Raw genomic sequence first — 25,130 nt, 5'->3', positions numbered from 1 at the left:
ATCTCCAAGAAGACATGATACAGACCTAAAGCAGAACACCCTAAATTGTTGTGGTTAGTATATCTCTGAGAATGTGAGAAATGTAAATTTCTATGGAATTTGAACCAGTCCAGAATGTCTCCAGATGACAATTTTCTTCATTTACTGTAAAAGAAGCCTATGCTAAGCAGTTGGAATGCACCCACTCCAAAAATAAAGTATTTTAGTTATGGTTATGTAGCACATTTCAAAATGACTGTTCCAACTGCAGCTTATGAAAGGAAATTCTTTTGATGTCAGAAGAATTTAGACAGAATTGAAGACACCCTTTAAAATAAGAAGGTATGTATAAACTTCAACAGCCTGCAGAATTAGACAGCAGATGAACAGGTCATCCACTTTACTTTTGGATAGTTTACAATTGATCAAGCTTGTATGCATCATATTTACATACCTCATCCGAATGAATGGAAGCTGAAAATTGAGGGGGAAAACAAACAAAAAAAAATCAGATATGAAATAAATCCAGAAGAAAAAAAAAAAAAGAAGAAAAACCACACCTTGGGAATCTCATCAAATAATCGCTGGGCCAGGTGAGACAGAACATCATCCACAGACTTTCCATTTCCAAACTGTATCACTGCTCCTGTAGCCTGAATTACATCGACGCGGACTCTATAGTGCTGGTGTGAAACTGTTTGCATTAATGGGTTTATCAGAGATTCTGACTGCATGTGGAAGTGCTCTGTAAGGGGAGAGAGTGAGAAAGAGAGAGAGAAACTTCAGGCAAGCCTTTTTCTAGGTGGGTGACAGATCTTGAGCAAGATGATTTCTGTAACACTAAAAACAAGCTGATTAATGTTTGCACTACAGCAGTGCTAAACAGCAGCCCACAGGCACTTCCCACACACAAACGCTATCACCCACATGCTGTAACTACTCAGCATCCATCCCTCGCATGATTCTTCTCCACTGGATCCCCCAAGGCTTACAGAGTGCTCCTGTGAGGTTGTGTGTAACTGCCCATCTCTCACCGCCTCCTGGCAGCATCCCCACAACCTCCTACTGCCCCCTACCTCAACCCCTACCCCTCCTGTGCACCGCAGCCCCCATCAGCCATGGCCCATCACCCATCCCTGGTTCCCACCTGGCACAGCCTGGGCACAGGCCACAGCACACCTGCAGCTCTCACGCCTGACCTCGGCGTAGTGGTCCAGGAGGGTGGCCTGGAGGATGCGGATCACGTCGGAGAGGTAGGGGGCCACGGCGGCCCCGCAGCGCTGCAGCAGGAGGCCCAGGAGCTGCAGCAGGCCGAGGCGCAGCTCCTCGCAGGGCTCAAAGCCCTGAGGAGGGCAGAGACGCTGGGCCAGGGCCGGCAGGAGCACGGGCAGCGCCTCCTCGGGCCGATCTCCGTGGCTGAGCCCGTGGCGGAGGAGCTGCAGGGCGAGCTCCCGGCACCGCTCCGCCGCGTCCCCGGCCAGGCAGCGCGCCAGGGGCCGCACCAGCTGCGCCCCGAAAACCTCTTGCACCACGGCTGCCGGGAGAGGCCGCTCCTGCACCTCGGCCCGGATGGTTTCCAGGGCCCGCAGCCGCGCCGCCCGGCCGCAGTCGGGGCCCTGCAGGGAGCTCAGGGCCCGGCTCAGGGCCTGCGCCACCTCTGCCGCCGCCGCCATGCTTCGCCGTTGCTAAGGAAGCGCGGCCGCGTTGCTAAGGCCGCGTTACGACGGCGGGCGGAGCGCTTTACGGCAGCGCCGGGCCGGTGTCGCTAAGGGGGGCCTGGGCTGGGGGTGACTGCGCTGCTCTGAGGGGCGGCTCAGGGCCGGTGGGGGCAGCCGGGAGGGAGGGCAGCGGCCTCGGCTTCTCACAGAACCGTGGGGTGGTGGTAAAGGTGGTGCTGAGGCTGAGGGCAGGAGCAAAGCAAAGCGGCCAGGCCTGTGGCGCCGTGCCCCTGTGGAGCAGGGAGCTTCTGGTGCTGTGGTGGCTTTGTTTTTTGTCTGGTTGGTTTTTGGCTCTGTGGAAGTTTTTACAAGTCCCGTGAGGAGCGGCTGAGGGAACTGGGGTTGTTTAGTCTATAGAAGAGGAGGCTTAAGGGGAGACTTTATTGCTCCCTGCAATTACCTGGAAGGAGGATGTGGTGAGCCGAGGGCTGGCCTCTTCTCACAGATAACTAGTGATAGGACTAGGGGAAATGGCCTCAAGTTGCACCAGGGGAGGTTCAGGTTGGAAATGAGGAGACATTTCTCCTCAGAAAAAGCAGTCAGGCATTGGAAATAGGTTCGTCAGGGAGGTGGTGGCGTCACCATCCCTGGGGGCCTTCAAGTAAAGGTTGGATGTGGTGCTTAGGGACATGGTTAGTGTGTGACATTGGTGGTAGAGGATGGTTGGACCAGGTGATCTTGGAGGTCTTCTCGAGCCCTAATTACTCAATTTGCATTGTTTTCCCCTTCATTTTTTTCCCCTGGGAGGATCAGAACTGCCTTGTTAGCAAAGTCATGGGTTTCTATTACACCATTATATATATTTTTTTTAATATCCACCGACTTTATGTGTACCCATACTGTATTCATATGGCATTTGTGTGCACTTACATCATATTCATGAGGCATTTGTGCACTTTACACAACACTTCATGTGCTCTTTGGATGACCCTGCTTGGGCAGCCAACCCATCTAACAAAACACGTTCATCGGAATCTTGTTCCTTGAGCAATCGCGCTTAATTTAGGATGCAATAAACTACAGAACTACTTCAAATCAATCCTTTAAAATACCCTTGTGCTGAATTTATTCTGTCACGACGCTGCTCCTAGCCTGTCGGGGAGCGTTTTGGGGTCCCTCGGGGGTGTTTTGTGCACCCCTGAGACCGGCTCCGGGGGCAGGGAGCCAGGACCTGCAGCGACACCCCAGGGGAGGGGACACCCCCGGGAAGGGACACCCCGGGAGGGGACACCCCCGGCTCCGCGGCCGTGCCTCCCTCCTGCCGGTGCGGCGGAGGCGGCGGGGAGGCCGAGCCTGCGGTGAGTGACAGCGGCGGGGCTTCCTGCGGCTGAGCGGCGGCCGTGCCCGAGCCTTTGTGTGCGGGAGGGCAGGGGGGGGCCCGGAGGAAGAAGAAGAAGAGGAGGAGGCTGCGCTGCGGATACCGGCGGGGGAGCCCTTTCCTCCGGGAGGGCAGGAGAAAGCCGCCGCCGTGCCGGCCCCACAAGGCAGGTATTTACCCGCTGGCCTCCAGCATCAGGCTCCGGCGGCCTCCCCGCAGCCTCCCCGGGCCCAGCAGCCTCCCGGAGGCCCCTCGAGGCTCATCCCCGGCCGGGTGAAGGCTCCCCGGGGTCTTGCTGTGGGCCCCGGCCCTGCCCGGGGGATGCCCCGGGGTCGGCGTCGCTTCAGCCCCCGTCCCCCCGCGTCACCTCTGCTGGGCTGCCCCGGCTTGGAAACCACAAGGGAGAGGGCGAGGTGCGAGGTCCACCTGAGATCCAAATCCTCCCGGGACACAAATGTGGGTTTCTGGGAGGGGAAGCTGTAAGGGGACAGAAATGTAAGGCTTTAAGCCGCCGTTTGGTAAGTGGTTTTGGAGCTCACGGCCTTGAGTGATTAATTGCACCGTTATTTCCAAGGGTTGGCAAGCGGCTGGGAGTTAAAATGCTCTTTTTGTAGTTCCCGGTGTGTTGGTTTTACGAAGATGACATGGTTCAGCATTTCCGGAACATTAAAATGTTTTGAATTGTCAGCTTGTGAATAGGCAACAGGCAGTGCTAGAATATCCTCGCTGATCCACGTTCCTCTGACAAAGGATTTGAGAATTGTCTTTTCTCTCTTTCTTGCACCATTTTCTTAACCTAGGTCTGTTTACTGTTTACAAGCCTGAAGATGGCTGCTGCTTCTTCCTGCAATGTGGAAGAAGACGAGAGCCTGAAGGGATGCGAACTGTATGTTCAGAAGCACAACATCCAGCAGATTTTAAAAGAATGCATCGTAAATCTTTGCATAGCAAAACCAGATCGACCCATGAAGTTCCTCAGAGAACACTTTGAAAAATTAGAAAAGGTCAGTGGTTTTCAGGTGACTTACAATTTTCTGGTTTTGAGCTGAAAACATTGTTTAAAGAGTTTAATGTATTTTAGTACATTTTTGCTTTTAATTCTGAATTAGCAAGCTACTCTTAAAAAGAGAGGTTTTAAGAAAACCCCTCAGCCCTGTGTTTGCTGATGCTTACCAGAGTATTGGATAGTATATAAAATGATGCGATACCAAGATTATAATTTCTTGACAGACAGAACTTGTTAAAATGACCCAAAAACCTAGAAGCATGCATTGCGTTACGATACATGGCATACTGAACTTTGATCTATAGGAAGAACTTGCCTACAAGAGCAAAAAGTGCTGCTGTTCCCTGTTCATTCTGGTGTCAGGTGATGTGGTTTTCCCTTGCCTCTGAAAACAAACAAAATCAGGGAACCAGCAAGTTCTTAAAACCTTTAAAGTTTGATTACTTAATTTTATTATTCTTTCTGGTCTGTATTGCATATCCTGGGGTCCTCCATCAAGAGATACGTTCAGAGAGATTTCATATACTATATCTACCTTCAAGAGCAGTGCAGAAGGGCAAACATACTTTAAAACATTCTCAGGCAGATCCTTACCGAGATGTACTGGTGTCTTTTGCAGGAAGAGCATGTTGTGTGAGCACAGCTTTTCTCTGGGGATGGGATTTCTCTAGAAATAATGGGAGGATAGGGCTGTAAACTCTTAGGTACCCAAGTCCTCAGTCTATCAGAAGTTTTCTTCATATACTTAAATTAAGAGGACAATTTATTATTATTATTTTTTTAATAGAAGTATATAAGGTTTGTAGGCTTACAGGTTTTACGTTGTTTTTTCTTTTTTTCCTTCAAAGAACAGAATTTTGTAAGGACAGAGCAAGAACAATTAACTAGTGAATAAAATATAGTGCTGATATATTATTGGTGATACAAGCATTGTATACATCTCATTTCTCTGCTTTTCAGATAATTTTTTGTATGGGTGGGTATATGCCAGATTTGTGTAGCTTTAAAAAAAAAAAAAAAAAAAGCAAACATTTTACTCTATTGAAAACCTAGTAAGAATGCCTGGAACATCAGGAAGGGATAGGAAGTACAAAATATTTTGTGTTGTATTGCTCATTATTTAAAAAAAAAAGTTTTTTTGTTTTCTTTTGGTTCTGCCTATGCTAAACTTCAGAGAGGCAAGACCCATTTCAAGAGAATTAAATATGTTGCATTTACTTTATTGTGTTATGAATTGTTTTCCATTTTAATGTATTCCATTCTGAACTTTCTGCCTAGAAGGATAAGTACCACTTTTGCAAAATATGTTAAAATTTGCCGTAGTACTTTAGAATATTCTCCATAACTATTGGGATTACTTGAGTTATTTTTCTGTAGGAGTTTTGCTTTATTGATCTTAACACATTACAGGCAAATTCGGAGAGGTTGTCAGCTCCTACCCTTGAGAAATTATGTTCTTTTATGTAATCTCCTATTATTTCCCAAAGAACATCACATACTAGAATTCTGTACCAGGATATTGATTATATTATTGCATATCACGAGAGATGATTCAGAAACAGCCAGTCCCAAGACATCAAATTCGAAGATTGTCATGCTTAGTATGGAAGCAAGCAATCTTGCTGCTGACTCCTGTAGAGCAGTCTGTGAGCTAAGCCTGCTGAGTCTAAAGCCTTTAGGATGCTTCTGGAGGTTTCCAGCAGTGTAATTCTTCTTCCCACAGCAGTTTGATTTCCTTGCTCAACCATCTCTTGAGGACTTTTCTTGGGATGATTTGCATTGTGAAGGGTTTTCTGCTGAAGGATAATATTTTGATTTGGTTGGTTGCGTAATATTGTGGAAGGAAGTGTGTGATCAGAAGAGTAGCTGTCCCTTCCCGAGTTGTAAATTTAAAGGGTCTTCTACAGTGTTTTTCTTCTTTCTGCACAGAGGTGGTCTAAGGGAGACATGGTTTCTATTTGCCTGGTGTTGGATATGAACAAGCTTAATTATGTTTCTAGCATCATCCAGTTCATCCAGTGTTCCTGTGCAACAATGACAAGAAAAGCCCTTTTTAGCGAGAAAACAATGAAAACAATGAGTTTTCGTAGGTTAGTTGCAGAATCAAGGCCTAATTATGTAAATGTGGGGGATATCCACATTTTGATTGACTTGGTAGAGAAGTCATTTGAATAAGTTTTATCCTGTTTTTTGAAGATACTTGTCATATGTAGTTACTCCGAGGAGTCTTAATTTAATTGTGAGTTTAGCAATTGTCTATTACAGACTTTTTTTTATGGGAATGAGCTGTACGTGATATGGCGTATTTGCTATTAACTCAGTGTGTGTACTTTTATTTTGCTCCTGTGCAGAGAGAGGAGTGAAAATCCTTGAGTTTAAGCATAATTTTCTAAAACAAAGTAATGTTTCTTTCCACTACAGTGTGGTATTCTGGGGTTATTTTCCAGTCATGTTAAAATAGACAGTCTAATTAAAATAGACAATATGTTCCACTGAAGAGAGCAGCAGAATAGCAGTATATCTGTCAAAAACTCATGTGGGCAGTTTAGAGATGAAGTGTGGGATATTTTCCCAGTAATTAAAAAAGGAGCTCATGGAAAATGTGTAGAGTTTGATCCACATCAGTGTACTGGAGCTACCTCAGAGGTGAGTACAAAAAAAAAATTCATTTCATTTTGCTAGTTCTCATAAAATAAAGTCAGAAAAGCAAAATTTATTATCATATGCAAGATCAGACCAGTTCATAAATGCTTTTAACTATTGTTCTTCTAATGACATCAGTTAGGTCCATTGCCTTCAGCCTGATAGATGGAGGAGTGCCAGGGACTAACCCCTGACCCCAAGACACTGGCCCCAAATATCATTCTTTGGTCTAACACGTCTAAGAGCAGGTTTGTTTTGGCAGGAGTCGGTCAGAGCAGTTCAGAACAGAGCCAGGGAATGAGCTAATGGTTAAGAGGTACAGACTGTCTTGGGCTAGTGTTCTGGCCCATGGTTGGGCCACTTCTGTATTTCACAGTGTAGATGCAGCCTGAGAGAGCTGTAAAGTGAGAACATGAGTAAATACTTTATTCTTAAAGTGTTAAAGATTGAAGTTTGATGTTTGATTCTGCAGACATCGTTTTCAGTTGGAGAAATGCCAAAGTTAGAAAGAAATGTGTTACCTTTAAGTTTTCAGTTTATTGTATCAAGTACAATGCTTTTAAAGAAGTATAACATTGAAAATAATTGTAGAAAAATGTTAATAGATAATTTTCTGTTCACTTAATACTGTAAGGACCTGCTTGCTTTAAGATGAAAGTAATGCTGGGAGTCAGCCTAAGTTTCTGTATTCTGGAATTGTAGTTCTCAAATCATTTTTATATGCTGTGACCTACAAACTTCAAAATGACATCTGCTCTGATGGTGTTAACAGTTACTTTGTACAAATCTTTAACATTCCATTGAGCACAAAAAAAGAGTTGAAAATGGTTTAGATACCTGAGATTTTTAAAATGATGTAATGTTTTCTTTTGAATAATTTGTTGTAATGTTTTCTATGGCTGTATAGAGCTTCTTGTTGGTGGATGAAGTGAGGAAAACCTTCCCTTAGTGATATTAATTGGCTTTTTTGGAGTGGGGGAGTAGATGTTAGCTAAGAAATTTTGGTGTTATTTTAACAGCTGTAATTATGTCTTGTTCACTTGAGAACTAAACAAGGCATATCAGGGAGAAAAAAACAAACAAACAAAAAAAAAACCAAAAAATTAAACAGCAGGAAACATATCTTTTAGCTCTACTTCTTGCATTATATAAAATAAATTAATTACTAAGAAATTGCAGGCAGAGACTTCTATTTTCAGCTATACTTGAGATTGCAAAACTTTCATTAGTGTCTGACTGGTTAGTGCCATGATTATATGATCAAAGGTAGAATTGTCTTGCCAGGCTAAGCTGGACTTTATTTCAATAGAAAAAAGTTATAGTAAGAAGTAGAACTAGTGAAGAAAATAGCACAAAAGAGGGGGAAAGGGGAGGAACCTGCAATGTATGCTTAGGTATTGGTAATAGGTATATATTACCAAGTATTTTGATGAAGCCATTTTGCATGCACTGTATTTTAGTGCAATGGCTTTGCCAGCAGAGCAAGTAATTCCTGATACCTGCTAGATCTGAGTGCTCTCCTGGTGCCATCTGTTGCCCTGTGCACATACAAGAAGAGAAGTACCGTGTTGCACATGGTACTTCATGCCACGGGGTTGCTGTGATTTGGTAGTGGTTTTATGGACTCAGGCTAATGCTGCGTGTCTTAAGGTACCATCCAAAAAAGAGAGTTTGGGAGAACCCTGGCCACTACCTCTATAATTAAAGGAAACAAAATGAGGTTGTTTGGGTAGCTCCACCTTGTGGTATTAGACATTATAGTACACAGACAGGTTGAGCAGAAAAATAAAGTCAAAGTTTGTGATGGATTTGCCATAAACTAGGTCTCTAAACTGCAAATTCATTCACAGTTAGTAAAGTACAGTTTTTAATGTATAATAGTTTCAGGACCAAAGGTATTTGAACATCAGACGTCTATTCTGCAACAGTAGTCTTGCTTAGTATTTACTTTTTTTCAGAACTTACACCAGAATGTGACCAAAACAGTGAATTAAATTCTTGTAGGTTATTATGCTAAGTATAACTCATTCCTTTAAGATAAACTAGGGAGAGGTTATGGGTTGGAAGGAAAATCCTGCAGAAGAAAAACTATCTAAAATATGTATCAATTGCACTTTTATCGCACTAAGCAGTGCGATAAAGATTAATAAGAAAAATATTTCTGCATCTTTTAAAGCTTGCAAAGCAGTTGGGTGGTGTCTGCTCTGTTCAGAAATGTTGCTAAAGCATGTGTGAACATACCTGAGCTACCCAAGATGTTGATAGCAAAGAAACGGTGGAAGCACTGGGTGCTGTATAACTGCAGTTCTGAGGAGGCTGGGGCAGCCTGTGCTAATGCCACTTCTCAGATACCAGTAGCTCTGAGAGCTAGATTAAAATCAGCTCAGGTCATTCTGTGTGTGCTGAAGTCAGACCTCTGGGTGTGCTGTAGTCAGCCATAAGAATTGTTAGGAGAGGCGACTGTTTTAGTCTTGGAACAGGTAGAAGAAAAAACACCCATTTAGCAAACTTTCCTAAACACAGGAGGTTTAGGGAAAGGTGAAGGGTGAAGAAGGTGAAAGCAGAAGTTCGCTATTTCTTGAGCAGGACAGGCTATAATCCATTGAAACTGATGTCCAGCAATTTTTAAAAACAGAAAACCCAAACATGCATGGAAAAAAAAAAAGTGCTTTCAGGTGCATTGGATTTGCACAGTACATTGTCACAGGAAGATGTTGAGACCAAAATTATGGTTCCAGTAGATTAAATGCTTGAAAGGAGGGAACACCCATTGTTAGCTGCTAAACTCAGGGGCTTTGATAAAGTATCCCTTTTGGAAACTCCTGAAATTACTGATTGTTTCATGCTAGAAGGATCACTTTGCCTAAAATGTTCTTTATGCTCTTTCCCTAAACTGCTACTATAGGTGGTATATAAGGCTAGGTGGGATTGTGATTTGAGGCGGTGCAATAGGTGTTATGTTAGACAGCTGATATTTAGAAAAAATATTGGGAATATCTTTTGTTTCAGATTCAAAAAATCTCTCTGATGGAGTTTAAACTAATTTCTAAGTAAATCTGCATAAAGGAATGTTTATTGGGGAAAACATATTTAACATGTTAAGAGCTTAAGCATCAGGTAGAGAATATGCAGTGACTTAAAGCAAGTCTTAGCCCCTTTTCCCTTTAAAAAAAAAAAAAAGACAAAACAGAAACCACAAACCCATGTGCTTACATTATTACTTTGAGTTCAGGCAGTCTTTGCATACAGCCAGATTGCAACTGTTCAGGTGCAGCTCACCATTGTGAAGATTTATAGCACAAGATCACATCTTTTTGTGCTGCTAATTCATCTTGTCTCGCTCCTACATCTCGGGAGGATGCCAGCATTTTGATTTATACTGAGGTAACTGCTTTTGCCCTTAGAAAGCTTTCTTTAAAAAAAAAAAAAAAAAAAAGATAACGGAGGCTCAGGAGACTAGTGTAACTCAGGAAGAAATTATAATGCTTTATGAATGTTATCATTTTTAGGAAGAATATAAGTACAGTCAGTACATTCTGTTGATGAAGTTTTCAGTGCTTATAGTGCAAATATTCAGTGCCTTATCTATATTTAGATTATTGACTGTAATTGAAAACACCTGTTTCATTTTTAGTTCCACAGTAAGGGGAAGCTTGGACTAAATATAACTGGTTTCAGTACTATCAGTAGATGTTATAAGAAATACTCCCATTTATATAAAAATAATGACACTGCTTATCCTATCAGTGATGCCATAGTGTAAGATAGATGTGGTTTCTGGACTTGATGCGTCCTGGCACAAGTTAGTGTTGTTGCTGTCTCCTGAGGATGCCAGCTCAGGTACTGTGTTAACTCTTCTGTGGCCAGCTGCTGGTAGCCTGGCCACTGCTCAGGTGCTCTCATCACTGCCTGTGGATAATTACAGCACTACACATCCTGTTCCATCCTCTCTCTATAGGACTGGATTTAGCTTCCACACCAAAGTAAGGCTCTTGCCTTTAACAGAGCAGCCAACTCTTCTTCTCTTGATGCTCATGGACCCTTAGAGCTAGGAGCAGGGACATCCCTTCAAGCACACCTCTGACTGCAGCATGTTAAAGGCTCTCAGCCAGTTCAGTCAGCTGTCAGATGCACAGCCCTTGAGCTGATTTAGGGGCCCTCAAGCCCTGTTGCACTAATCAAGTTCCAAAAAAAGAGTTTGCCCACTTTGAAATCCTGCTCTTATTGGAATTGGTGCTTGCAGAGCTGGCTGAGCATCCAGCCCAGCGTCTGTCTGCAGTCCGCAAATCCTTCACTATGTTGGCTTGAGTTTGAGGGGCCTGTTGGACTACATTGTAACTCACTTCATGCAAGGTCAAATGTAAGATTATGGGATGGATAGTTTTGAGACTTTACTGCAATTTGTCCTAATTCTCTTGCTGTGTGGCTTACAATAGTGCATTGGGCAAGGCGCTCTGAACTGTTGAGCCTTTCAGTTAAGGCTGATTGTCTATCCAAGGCTAGGCAGTAGCTTTTCTCGAAGGCACTAAACTATATTGTTTCCTTGTATTGTCTCCCTGTTGTAGAAGATAACTTGAGGAAAAGAGTTAAGCTTTGACAGTTTTCCCGCAGTAATTATTTTAAACTGCGGGGCATGCCAAATAGAAATGATAGCAAGGAAAGAGACTGTAAAAATGATAAAAACCAAAACAGACTTCCAATATGAGGATAAATTTTGGATTTGCTTGGGTTTTTAAGTTCTGTAGATGCTGCGGTCCACTGTACTCTAATAGTTTGTTGTTAATACATGTATTCTCCTAACTGCATAAAAAGATGGCTTCTTCTTTTAAAATATTTTTAATGCTGCATGAATTCATTTTAATTAGGCACACAGAATGGGGTTTGGGAACGTCCAAGTGAACAGCAGTAGGACTGAGTGGAGAACAGCAGTTTTCACAGCAGAGTTAAGATAATTTGAAGGTTTGCTCTGTTCCAATTAAGAAAAGCACGTTAGGTTTTGAAATGCGGGAAAACTACTGTTTTTCTTCGTGCTGTGCCTGTCTGTGACTCTGTGCTTGCTGCTTGGCAGCCTGGGTTGGAGCAGTACCCTGACAGCTTCGTAGGCTGGAGCTGGGGAGGTTCTGTGCCTCCCAGGGAGCTCAGCTTGCCAGCTCCACATCGCCCTTAAGCAAGACACTGGGGAGTGGAGAAAGTGAGCTCTGGGAAACCCGACATCAAAATATGTCCATAGATGTTTTGGTTTTGATTTACTGGCAAGTCGTGAAGAGTAAATCGAGTGGGATTTTATGGAGGAGAGGAAAATGTGGCAATGTTTTAGTGATGATTTCCATTCTGGAATAACCTAGGGAACACGTGATTTTGAATAACCATCCCTGCTTTCAGCACCACATTTGATCTGAGGGTGTCAGAATGCTTCTAAACGCTAAGTAGGCCTACACAATAGAAGTATTTTGAGGAGCAACACGACGTGCTAGCATTTATGATACCCTCTTTGTCAAAAACCTGAATTACTAACTTTCTTTGCCTGTGCTCTCGTGGTGCATTTCTGCCTTGTTCATGTAATAAGTCTCATTAAGTTTGGTGGCGTTTCTTCCAGAATAAGTGTCTGCTGTGTTAGATGGCTAGAATGAAAAATAAATAAGCAGCTTTAGCATTACATATCAAGCGATTAAAAACTTTAGTGACTTAGGCATTCTGGTTGTTGCTGAAAAATGAACCACGGTATTTTTGCATTATAGATTAAATTACTTTTATCCAGTAGAAATAGAGCTTTCTGCGGGCATGTTCCTTTTTATACCAGGTATGCATGCATACATTGTTATTTGGATTTTAAAAATCAGAAGTGTTGGCTACAGTTCTCTTTGATTATAAAAGCCTTTAAGTATCAGAAATACAGTCTGTGTTTTGTAAGATAACCTTTCTTTCTTGTGTATGCTTTCTTTCTTACATACAATAAAGTAAGAAGGGAAGAGGTGGTGATGTGTCGAGATACTGCAAGACGCCAAAGGGGAGGACAAGAAGTGTTAACATGTTGCAGGAGGTAAAAGGGCACTAGCAAAGGGATTCAAGAAGGCAAAGGATGCAGGAAGAGCTGCAGAAGAGTAGGTGGATTTTTGGCAGGAGGCTTTGGCTAGATTGGAAATTGGGAATGAACTAAGATGCAGAGAGGCCATGGAAGCTGCAGTGGTAGTAATCAAAGTCGTAGATAAGTATGAAATGGATAAAGACATTAGTAAGAGGGGTGGATGTTAAAGGGATTTCTTAGTGATGCTGTAGAAGAAAGCATTTAACATCCAGAAGGCAGTGGAACAATGGTGAGGATTGTGTGAAAGGTCTCGCATTACAAGCCTGAATGATCTTAAAAGATAGTAGAGTTGTCTACTGTGACAAAGAAAAGACTGGGAAAGACATTAAGACCTCCCAAATTTCTCTCACTTTCAGTGATGGAATCAGTCGTTCCTGTGCTTCCAATGGAGTGGTTTGCTATAAATCATTGTCAGTCTGCAGAAATGATAGTGTTTCCTCTGGGTCAGTTCCAGTGCAAAGAGAGACTAGTTGCTTGCATATGAACCAGGCTGTGCATTTGCTGTGGATAAAACAAAAGCAGATTCCAGGTCTGTCAGTCAGAAAACTTTGAGCGTGCTTTAAGGGGGAAAAAAAAGAGACAGAAAATATTTCATTTAGAGTGCGCTTTGTGTTGTTCCTTTTGAACACAATGAGTAAGTTGTAGGAAGCTGAGCGGAGGTAGTGAGCAGTGATACCTAACGGCTGACTTGCTTTTAGAAGTCTTCCTGGAATGTTGTTGTAAAGCTATACAGTGATTTGGAGCCTTGTCAGGTGCTATCCTTCCTTGAACTTAAACATTGTGTTTCCAGACAGTGACAAAGCCTGAAAGGAGAGACTGGGAGAGGAACTACTGAAAGCGAATTTCTATTTGGAAATGCTCCAGCTAAGAGAGAAGAAAGCTGCTGGGTCAGGAAGTGTCTGTGCTCCTCAGCAGTAGTCTGAAAGGAAGGGTAAAGCTAAAAACTTGCTTAGCATTGTGGTCGCTTCACTTACAGTGCTTAAACTCATTAAAAACTCCTAAAAACATTAATCAGGAAAGTCAGTGACCCTGTGCACTGATGACAGCATGCTAAATTCCTGTGATTTATACATTAGTCTCTTGCAGCACCATTGTCTTAGCCAGAGGTGAATGTCCAAAAGATAAATGGGCCACTACAGATGTATTTGTTGGTTCTGTTTTCTTTAAATTTGGTGCAAAGATGGTATATTTTCTTACCTTTCCAATTTTTGGCTTGCTTAGCATTGAAGTCAGCTATGGTACTCCAGTTTTACGGTCCATCTCCCCCAGAAATCACAGGGAAGATGTTTGTTCACAGCTTCAGCTAAGTTTTTAATCGGCTGCAATGTGCTTTTCCCAGAAGTAGGATTAGATTAGATGTATATGAAACAGGACATTACTGTCACACAGCAGTGATGGTTTGTAGATTTGGGGTGTATTAATATATCACATACTGGATTGTAGCAATGACTCGGGAGGCTTCAGTCAGCTGTGTGCACGTGGCCCACTCTGCCATTTAATGCTCCCTGAGTTATACAGGACGCCCACTGGGGCTGGTAGGTACAGCACAGGGCTTGGCCTTCTGGACTGGCAGTGGAAGGCCAGGCAAGGTCACCCAAAATGCTGCTGGATGTAGAAACACGGACAGCTAAATCAGACCCTGTCTTTTGGAGAGCTGCATCTTACCCTGCTGCACAGGTCAGAAGCAACTCACTGAAGCCAGTACCTCATTTTAAGGTGGGCATAATTGGGAAATACAATTGCTCTGTCATTGTGAATTATCTGTGCCATTTGAATAGCGAGTGAGATAGCCTGTTGTCATGACAACAAAAGATGGTGAGGTGTTTACTTGAAAGTGAGTTCTGCACAAGCGTCCACATCAAGCCGTGTCTGAAGATCCCTGTTTGAAGAACTGCTCTTCAGAGGGTCTGTTCCTCCTTTAAAGTACTTGCTGTGCTTGTGAGCTTTTACTCCAGGATATATGGAAGACGGCTTTGTGGAAGCTTAACCCAGGATACAGTCTGTGCTTTTATTTTCAAAAGGCACTCTTTAGTTCAGTAATGGAAATCTTACCTAGACTACAAATAGCGGCATATGGAAAAGCCAGCCAGTCAACTATCTGCTGTTTATATAAAAGGAGTTTGTAGCGAAGAGACTTCCTTTTAAAATGAATCATATGGTAACTCACTTTTATAATCCTTTAATATCGTTTTGGCTTTAAAAGGTATTTGGGTTTAAAAGCATGCTTTATGATATTAATTTTATCTCACTGAGCTTGCTTTCTTGTATAAATCTGTGCTGTGGCAGAGGAGATGATATTTCTTAATTCCTTAGAAGTGCCTTTTATACAAGTATACTGGAAAACAGGTGTATATTTGACATTCAAATGGGGTAAACTATTGCTCTTCTCTGTGAGTGCATGTACCATGTATAAAAAGAGCTGTGAAAGTGCTGCATACAATTAAATAGTTACCTGACTGCCTTCTTGTTGTAATTAATTACCTTTTAGTAATTTCAACTGCTTACAGTTCAGAAGGGTCTTCATTACCTTTCAGTTAAGCTAATGAAGAAGGTGCATTTGATTTTGTTCATTTAGTGCAAAAAGAGAATGTTACACTGTCAGAGATCCATGAGCTGAAATACCCACGAACATTATTTCAAATTCTTCAGTCATAGGTTTGGTTTTGATGACTAGGTGTCAACTATAATGAAAACACATAGCCCACATACTTTTATTTATAATGTTTGTATTTCTGCAAGTGTAGAATTGTAATTAAGGAAGCTCGAGGTAGTCATCAGTTATATGTGGGGAAGAAGTTGATGAGAATGCTTAAATAAGACTTGCAGATTTTACACAATAGGAAAATCTAGCTGAGTCATTTGTTACATATACAGGACTATTATTTGAAATTTGAATTGGAAAAGTTCCAGTAAGAATTCAATACATTTGAAGTCAGCCTGTTTGTTTTTGTTTGCTTACATCACCTAATTCGACTGTGCTATGACCCAGGAGTTGTAGTCTACTAATCCCAATTTAAAAAAAAAAAAAAAGAATACAGACATCAGAAAGAACTTGTCACTTTCTGAGGCAGGTCAGGACCTTGAAAAGTCAAATCTTTAGTCAGCTCTCCCAATTTTATCTCTGTGCTTGTATCTTAAATATTTTAATAATCCTTTAGTCAAAACAAGAATGTGTGACTTGTTACTTTGAACTATGCAACATGGGAAATACTGTTTTGTTATTTATTTCAACTCTCTATAATACATTGCAGATCAGTGTGAAAGGCTCCTTAAGTTAATAACAGGGGCAATGTCAGTGATGGTGAAGAAAGAAACTGGAACAAAACCAGAAAAGACAAGTGGCATGACTGGATTTGTCAGACATTTGTAAACATCGGTGGCAAAACATATATTAATCATCTGTTTTTCTTGCAAGCTTTAAAACTGTGAACTTTTGCCAATTTTCTGTACCACTCTTCTAGTGTCATACCTGATGAGTTAACTCTAACTCATTTCCTGTGTCAATAAGACCAACTGGCTATGTTGGTAATTGGCCACATGTCTAGCGCTGCTACTCCCAGATCCTTCCTCCTCCACTGCCTCCTTTTACTAGCTGTAATTCTTCAGTCTCTTCGGAAATTAGTTGTATAAGACAGAGGCTGGGTTCTGGTATCTCTAACAAAGGGAAGTTGATTTTATTGGGCATGCAGGAGCCTCAGCATTGATATATTTTTGTTTTTCTTTTGTGTAGCCTGCAACTCCGCTCAAAAAATACTGGAGTCATTTAGTGAGTAGTGTGCAGGTAGCTGACTGTGTATACATCGATCAGCATAACACTATCAGAGTTCATCTAATGCATGTGACAATAGAGTAGATGACAGCAAATAAATTACTGGAATACTGCTGTGCAAGTCAGTGTGCCTCCTGACAACGCTCATGTCTCCCTGCTGCACAAACACTTCGGTTTCCTTTATGGGACAAGCTGAAGGCTGAATGCACGGTCTGTCCTGCTTCTATTCCCCCCCTGCCTTGTCAAGGTCAGAGAAGGCTAGAAGGAGCAAGCGGAGCAGGCACCGAAGAGGCAGCAGGAAGCTGAAGAACAGGAGATGGGGCTCTGACACAGACTTCTAGGTGCAGTAGCCATGTATGTGTAGAACCAGCAGTTCTGCTCAATTGTAGCTTTTTTTTTTTTTTTTTAAACATAAAACTTACAGATTTTATGCCTGAAAATATTACAATTACAGGTAATCTTGTTTGTCTCAATTCTTTGGAAGTCAGATAACTCAGTGTATGAGTTGATAGCATCTTGCAACTCTCACATCCCATCTTGAAGATCTTGTGTACTGTTTCTTGCTCTTGTTACTATCTCTCCACGGATTTCCCCTTCATATTTAACTGTGTTCCATGAATGTGAAATTTGGAGAATAACCTCCCTATTGGCCAGCTGATGCTAAGCCAGCTGTCATTTTTTGTAGTCCTCTGGAGCCTACCTTGGATTTTTTTTTTCTTGGAAGTAATACCATTGGTTGTAAATCCCTTATATGGCAGAAATTCTCTAGTAGGGAGCATCTTTGTTCTTTCTGGTAATAGTAAGCCTGCAAAACAAAGCAAGATGAAGAAACATAACTAATATATCGACATGTGACTTCTGGTATGTTCTATTTGCGAGACCAAGATATGTACAAGACAACTAAGAAAATAACAGCTGTGATGTTGGAGAGTAAGCAAAAGAGGTTTGTTCTTTTTCTTTCTCATCCTGGAGTAGCAGCAGTGAAATGTCTGCAGCTTATAATACATTGGTTTCCATTATGTGTGCAAGAGTTGGACAGGTCAAGTATTGATGATACCCGTATATGCATTGTAGTTAGTGTCAGTCCTTCCTGCTGCTCATGTTAAATTTTTAATTTTCTTTGACCAGTGCACGTGTTTAAATTGACAAATGTATAAGTGTAAAAATGAAGTGGTTGCTGAGAGTTGTAGCAGAAGAGCGTATCGAGTCTTACATACATGAGAGCTGTTTCATTTGTCTCTTTTTGCTTTGCAGGAAGAATGCAAACAAATATTGGCTCGGCAAAAGTCCAGTTCCCAATCTGATTCTCATGATGACGAGATTTCCCCTCCTCCTCCCAACCCAGTGGTAAAAGCCCGACGCAGGAGAGGAGGGGTCAGCGCGGAGGTCTACACGGAGGAAGATGCTGTTTCTTATGTTAGAAAGGTAATGTATTGCCATCTGTCTAACTCAGAAATTTATAAGACAATCAAATGAATCACATTTTACTAATAATTTATAGAGCTTGGAATCGTGGATCAGCCTGTAGCGTGGTGTCCTCATGTCAGCATGACCATGCCATGGGCTCGACCGTCTTCTCAGCTCATTTGCTGCCTCCTTGACTAAGTATTTTCCCCATTAATTTTGCTTCACTATTTTATATTTTTTCCCTTTTTGAGGCGTGCTGTTAATGTTTCCCTCTTTAATGGAGTGGGTAATTCTCAGCCATTTTCTTGCTATTAACAGAATTCTTCAGTTTCAGAGTTTTGGCAGAACTTCATAGTTTTGGAAAGTGGCCCTCTCTATTGCTGCATTTCCTGCTTTTTCCCCCAGAGTCATGTCTACCTCAAGTTTTCTCCTAACCTAGGTCATGTAGGTTCCCTAGATCATACCAGCCACATGGTTTCCATGTTCATTGGGTACTGCGTAACCCGATGGTTTTCAGACATCTGCTGACTATATTGGGCCATTTTGTGTCCACTGTCTTTGAAGAAATGATGATTGCAAATTAAATAGATGTAGCAGGAGTTAGAATAATGCAGTAAAAGAAATGTTACTGAAATAAGATCTTAGAATATAAGAGAGACGTGAGGGAACTGAGAGAGGAGCAATTTGCCTAGAACTTTTGGCTGTTAATTGAATAGTTCACTTTGAGTCTTGTCTATGTATGTCATTGGCAGAAATAGATACCACAACACAGGTGAGGGTCTGACATTGTCAAAGCCTTTACCTGACAGTAGTTTTTAAGTCCACTCCTCAGTTATTGACATGAAAATCAGGTCCTCTTAGAAGTAATATGTAAAGTATCTGTAAGCCATTTGGAATATAGAAACCTGGCACTATTTAATAAGTCCTTTCAAATGGATATTTTGTTTGGGTAGGTTGCATTTGTTCTATTTGAATGCTACTAATTTTTGGCTTTAGGAAATCATTGGCCAGTATCTCCCATGGGATGCTTTCCAGCAAGTTTCAGAGTAGCTGTGCATTCACTGTGTCTGTGTAGCCATACTGGCCTTGCTTTTGGAGGCTGAACTTCTGAAAAGCTTGATGTATAATGTAAAAGAGAGCTAAGCTCATGTTTCACTATATTAGAAGTTTGAGAATCCATTTCCTTTTAAAAATAAACCGTCTGTGTCAACTTATGATCACTGCCATAGAAAGGTGCATAATATAATGTTGTAAACCTGGCTTAGTTGCACAAATTGCTCCCAGGACACAGATCTCTCCAAAACAGAAATCCCATAAGTAAAACCTGCAAATCCTGCTTTTCTGTAGCACTTTTCTGTATGGCTTCTCTACTGTTAAATAAATGCTGATTACACTCTGTGGCCTTTCCTTCCTCTAGATTTCTCTTCCTTAACTGCCTTTTTCATGAAAACGACTAGCTACTTTATATCATTGATACCTCTTAATAACTCTGCAAAATTGTTTGAAACTGGTCAAACCTTTCAGAATGTATTAAATGACAGGCAATATAATAATAAATGACGTTTACTTAAGGAACTAGGCTAAAAATGTGTTTCATAAGGTGGGCAGATTCTACTAATGTGCATTCATGCATGCCTGGAGTAAATTTAACCTAAAGAGCTTTTACTTTATGGGAATACATTTTGTCAGTCGCTGTTTTTTGGCAGAACACTTCTTACATTTGCAGTCAGCTGTGCTTCTGTCATCCACGTATGATACAAGTTTGTAGGCTACTCTGGGATTTTCTGTCCCAGGAAATAAAGAATTAGGAAAGCTTTTCATCCTTACAACAATTATGGAAGAGTATTCTTGTGGGAGTTAAATAGTGCTTGCAAGTACCTGGTATGTTTTAACAACACTGTGGTCAAAGTATTAATGCACTGCACTGTTAAATCTTGCATGATGCTTTAAAAGCCACTTTCAAACATTTTTCTTTTTGTGCAGTCTGTAATATCCTCCTTAAAAACTTCCAAGAAAGGGTAACATTTGTCCCTGTTTAATATGGGCTCCACATGACTCTTCTGAAAATCGAAGGAAATATTCCTTCCCACACTCAGGTCACACCCCCGAGTAATTTATGTTTCTAATGGAACCTGAAGTTTTCTTTATTTTCTTCCTTTTTCAACAGTGATGCCAGTAAGCCCCAACAGTAGGATTAGTAGCCAGTAATCGGTCTAGAGCCAGAAGAAGCAATGCAGATCGTATTCTGTGTGTTCTGTGGCAAGGGCTGTTGTGATTTTAATTTCCTAGAATTAGCTGATTGAGGTTAAAAAATAATAGTAATTTAGGGGATAGTTTCCTGTCAGGCTGTAGATGCTGCAATGAATACAGAACTAGCTCTGAGAGGTTTTGTGTCAGTGCTTTGTCTTCTGCCATAAGCAGATGAATCCCATGGCTGTGTGTTTGTGGTTGAGGTTTCTGGAGCAGAGAAAGAAAGGGGGACACTGAAAGAACAAATTATGAAACATTTAAAAGTGTAAAAAGCAAGGCAAGGGTTGTATTAAACTATTGCAAACAGATGGATTTTTACATAGTAGCCTGAAAGAACCACTGGCTTGAATTCAGGTGTTGGATAGAAACACATCTGGGTCGTAAGTCAATTTAAAGGATCCCTTGAAGGGGTGAGCTATAGGATGAGTAGTGCTAAAGGCAGTGTAATGAGTTATGTCACTTGAGACAAAATCAAAGGAGATTTAACTGTGTGATTTGAGCAAACATCTGGCATGGTTCCATCCTGGGGAGCACAAAGAAAGTTCTCTACAGAGGGTAATTTCATTGCTTCATTCCTGAAACCAGAGAAAGCAGTCAACACATCTGACAGAACATGTAGTTTACCAACTAACAGAAAAGGAACCTTGTTGCAAAGTAGATTATCTGCTTGAAGAGCAAATTCAATGATTACTTAGAAAAGTGATAAAAGACACTATCAAGTGATAGTTCCAGACATTTCATTTTGCTCAGATGCCTGATTGCTGGGACATCTGAAGGCTCTTTCTTGTGTTTCCTGTGTCCCTGTCCCACCAGACCTACCTAGGTCTCTGCTTTGTGGTCTCTGCATTGCTGCAGGTTGTGACTGAAAAAGGCCAGTCAACACTATTCTATTATCAGCCAGAAAAGCTGGAGATGAATGTGTTAGTGATTTCGGTTATCTACTCTGGACTTTTCAGGAGTAAGCTGAACAGCTAGGGTATGTGTAATATAGCAAGAGATCATGACTGCAGTGTGGTCCAGAGTTTCTTATCCGAGACCTTGTATTTGTTTTTTGGTTGTCCTCATGTTATAAAAACTGTAATTTCTTACTTTCTTAGTGACTTTATATTATAGCCAAAATCTGCCTGTGGTTGAAATCAAATTGCATCCATTATCTTGAATAATGGAATTTTCTATAGATTTCAAGATCTATGAAGAAGTACAACCAGAAATATAGTTACCCTTCCTCCTTTTCTCCTACAGGTTATTCCAAAGGACTATAAGACTATGACTGCTCTTGCAAAGGCCATCTCCAAGAACGTGCTCTTTGCTCATCTTGATGACAATGAACGAAGGTATGAGGTGCTTTATGATTCTAAGGATTCTATAGCTTGACCTGAAGACAAGAAATTGTCTTAAATTTTAGCTGAGAAAGCTCCTCAGGGATCAGAACTACTCAGTGATGTGTTAGAGTTATACTAGACAAGCTCCCTCCCATGATATTATGAAGAGGTTAAAATCACAAGCTAAAAAAGAAAGAACAGATTCAAATTCATTCAGACATGCTTAATATTTTAAAATCAGCTGTGCCTATGGTGAGAAAGGACAAAGATTCTGTCTGCATTGACGTTTTTATTACTGGCAGCACATCAAGCAATACAGTCCTTCAATGGGATACTCGTACGCTTTCAATCAAAGCACGCTCTCAAGTGTGCAAATTTTGCTCCCTCTTGCAGCCATTTACACAGTTTAATTACTTTGCAATCCTAATTATTATGATACCACATTAGCATGCAGATTTCTGGAGTAATTAGAAGAGGACTAACTGCACATTTCTTCGAGCTTTTTTTACCCACAACAGAGAATTCCTGAACAGAACTGCTGAAAATCCTAATTATACCATCTGCATGCTACCATGACAAGCACTGGAGGGGTGGGTTTTCTGATTAGAAAAGGCACATTTTGGTAAAATGTTATCTTAAGTAGGCATGAGAGGGAAAGATGGAGGGAAAAATACTCTGTCCTGCACCTTGCTGATTGTACATCATGGTTATGGTGTCTCCAAACCATTCCCAGTGTTTATTTGTGTCAGCTAGATTATCCTGTTGTAGATACGTGGTAGGAGGGAAGAGATGTTCACAGTGTTACTCCCGTGTGTGCTGCAGAAGGGTCATAGACTGTCTGTTCTTGCAGTCCTCAAACAACGGCTTTACCAGGTGTGTACTGCCTCTGCTGTCAAAAGCTTTTCTTGGTTTCTGGATTTTGCACTAGGGCGTATTCAGCTGGATATCATCTGTCTTGCTCTGGTGCCACATTCAGGCCTCATGACAAGCATAATGAGGTATTGCTCGTGTTGGAGGAAAAATGAACTCACAGAAAGACAGTGCACCCTGCTTTTGCAGACAGGATTGTGATGAACAAATAAATTGTCCTTTCTTTGTATTTTAGTGAGCATATTCTTGAAGTCACGCCATTGTTCTTATCTGTGTTTGCTTGTCAAGTGTGGAGGAGTCAGCAAGTTGCAGTATACCACTGCTGTCACTTCCAGTTTGCATCTGGTTGATGCAGATAGGTAGTTCCCTAAAGTATATAGCATATGACTTTGGCTGGGGTTCTGTCCTCTTGGAATGGTGGAAAACTAGATGAAGATATTTGATTTTTTGTGCTGCAGTGGTGGTGTTTATTTTCTTCAGTGCTTTCTACACTGCAGACAGTATCATTGTTTCATTTAATTTTGTGGTTGACCATTCTCCAAGATCTGGGAGGTCTTCAGGTGGAGGAAGGATGGACTAGCAGGGCCAAAAATAAATTTACAGTGGATAACTCATACTTTTTCTTCTTTGAAGAGATACTTAAATTAATCTGTTCCATGGCTGTGTAGCCGATGGAACTTGTGTTCCACTTGCTGTTTGGCAACTGTGAAGGTTCTTACGTGTAACATACAGCCTGATTTATAAACACAATGTGTAATCTATTACCTCTGTGTCAAATATCCCATACTAATGAACTTCAGCATGATGTCTTACACAATTGATAAGGTAAACAAGTATATTTTTGAATTGGTGTTTCAAATAATTTTGTTCAGGTTTACATTCATGGTTTTATTTTAGATAGCATTTTTTATATGCCATGCTTAAAAAAGGTTTGCTATCTATCACACACATGTAAACACACATGCACATGCTCTCTGGTGTAAAATTATACTGAAAAGTGCAATAAATGAGAAAGTGTAACTGCATCAATACTAAAAGTGACGGAGATAGTTTATCAGTAACTCTTGTCAAAATGTGTGGTTCAAGAGTAGCTAATAATATAAAGAACAGTGCAGCTGTGAAAAGTGATGTGGCAGTCAACTGATTTCTCTTGGGATTTGTCCCTGACTTCAGTAAAATCTTGATAAAACTTGAGTTAATGTCCTTTGTTCTTTCCAAGTCAGTGGCAAAATGCCCATTATTGTAAGTGGAAATGTGTTTTTAACTCTAAGGAAGCTCTTTTTCTCATCTGCAAAATCAGGAATGTGTGGCTTTTTAATTGCATTCACACACGTGCACCTGATGGGTATTTTATGTGTGTCCTTCTTTGTCTGGGACTGGTCTGTTACGTGCTCGCTAACAGCAAAACTTCGAATTCACATGGATGTATCACATTTTTTATTTTATTTTTATTTTTTAGAATTGGTAAGAAAATAATTGTAAAAAGCTAAAGCAACAACGGGGCTTCACAAAGTCCCTTACTGTGTTTTAATAGGTATAGTTTGGTTTTGATTTTTTATTAGAGTATTTCACACCCAACACAAGTGCCATACTATATTAAAAATCTCTGTGAAATACTTACCAGCAGAGGATAACCGTTGAAGACCTGTGGGAAAACAGGGATGCCTTGGGGTTGATAAGCTTAATTGTGAACTGGACAGCTTAGTGAGTTGCAGAGAGTTCATGGGTATGTATTGGTGTGCTTACACTGTGGGCTTATGCTTGTGTTTTGGCTTGTTATTAGCCCAAACTCGGTTAAAGTCTTTTAGGAGCAGCCTCATGTCTGGGTTTGTATATGTGCTTTGATTTGGTTTCCTTTTTTTTCATTGGGATGTTTGGCAAACCTTGGCCCTGTCACTTTTTTCAGACTTTGGTGTGTCTGCTTTGCAGTTAGGATGTATTTAACAGCTGGCAGTTGAGCGTGGATTTTTCATAGTGCTCTTATATCATCCTGCAGGTCCCTAGGCACACGTGCTTTAACTCTGCTCTCTCCTCCTTTCCCCCACCCCATATGATGGCATATTGGCTGGCTTCTGTTCACGTGGGGGTTTTGCCCTTCATTCTGTGTTTCTTCCATACTCCGCATCCTTCGTGACTCCACCCCAAAACTCTTGGAAGAGAGTTTTATTAGGTGGGCAATGAAGCATGTTACTTAAGCTCAGATATGAGTCCAGCAAGATGTTTTTGGAAAAGCATAGTTCATACTGATGCACAAACATCATGCAGAAGCTATGGAGCTGACCACCAAGAGGACAGTTTTCCAAGGCAGAGAGCACTCTAACAACCTGCTAGTTATGACCACTGCAAGATCAGCAACTTGGTGCCTATCTGGTCCTGATTTGGTGCCCCCTGAAGCCTCACATACATATGCACAGTGCTTCATAACTGATTCTTGTGTGACGGCTCTGGAGGTGTTCCTAGCAGCACAGAACAACTTTTGATGCAGAAGACAGTGCTGTGCACCCAGAAGATCCAGGAACTGCTCGGCAGCCTGTTCAGGGATGAACAGCCTTGAGAGCTTTGAGAGAGAATGTCAGTGGATTTGGACCTATAGCCAGGTAAGATGCATTCACCCTCTTTTGATTTTACTGGGGAAAAGTGAAATGACAATATTAACTGTGAGGTATTTTTGCATTATAACCATCAATTTAGTTTATATAGACAATGTTCTTTGCCATGATTTGTCTTTAACTTCAGTTGAGAGCAGAAGCCATCTTGTTTCTC

General features: G+C 41.4%; 2 protein-coding genes across 5 annotated transcripts in view; one reads left to right on the top strand and one right to left on the bottom strand.

Moving 5' to 3' along the window:
* Nucleotides 1-1,683, bottom strand: part of DNAAF5 (dynein axonemal assembly factor 5) — a 29,558-nt gene extending 27,875 nt beyond the window's left edge. For both annotated transcript variants that reach the window (XR_011803624.1, XM_027469233.3), the window contains exons 1-2: nucleotides 1,127-1,683; nucleotides 540-724 (exon numbers count right to left, since the gene is read on the bottom strand). Coding sequence is in view for 1 of the 2 variants with exons in the window: in XM_027469233.3 (XP_027325034.2) it covers nucleotides 540-724; nucleotides 1,127-1,652 (711 nt within the window). In the remaining variant the exon portion in view is untranslated. The remainder of the gene's footprint in view (nucleotides 1-539; nucleotides 725-1,126) is intronic.
* Nucleotides 1,684-1,857: 174 nt separating this feature from the next.
* The window catches only part of PRKAR1B (protein kinase cAMP-dependent type I regulatory subunit beta), a 101,321-nt gene continuing 78,048 nt past the window's right edge, over nucleotides 1,858-25,130 (top strand). The window contains exons 1-4 of one of the 3 annotated variants that reach the window (XM_027469234.3): nucleotides 1,858-2,995; nucleotides 3,816-4,019; nucleotides 17,773-17,943; nucleotides 21,418-21,509. In XM_027469234.3, the coding sequence (XP_027325035.1) occupies nucleotides 3,843-4,019; nucleotides 17,773-17,943; nucleotides 21,418-21,509 (440 nt within the window). In that variant the 5' untranslated portion in view covers nucleotides 1,858-2,995; nucleotides 3,816-3,842. The other 2 variants (XM_027469236.3, XM_027469235.3) reach the window with 2 other exon arrangements.

The sequence above is a fragment of the Anas platyrhynchos genome, chromosome 15 (genome assembly GCF_047663525.1).
Source record: "Anas platyrhynchos isolate ZD024472 breed Pekin duck chromosome 15, IASCAAS_PekinDuck_T2T, whole genome shotgun sequence".
NCBI classification, from domain to species: domain Eukaryota; kingdom Metazoa; phylum Chordata; class Aves; order Anseriformes; family Anatidae; genus Anas; species Anas platyrhynchos.
Note: the sequence above shows the minus strand (reverse complement) of the source record. Positions and strands in the feature narration are given on the sequence as shown.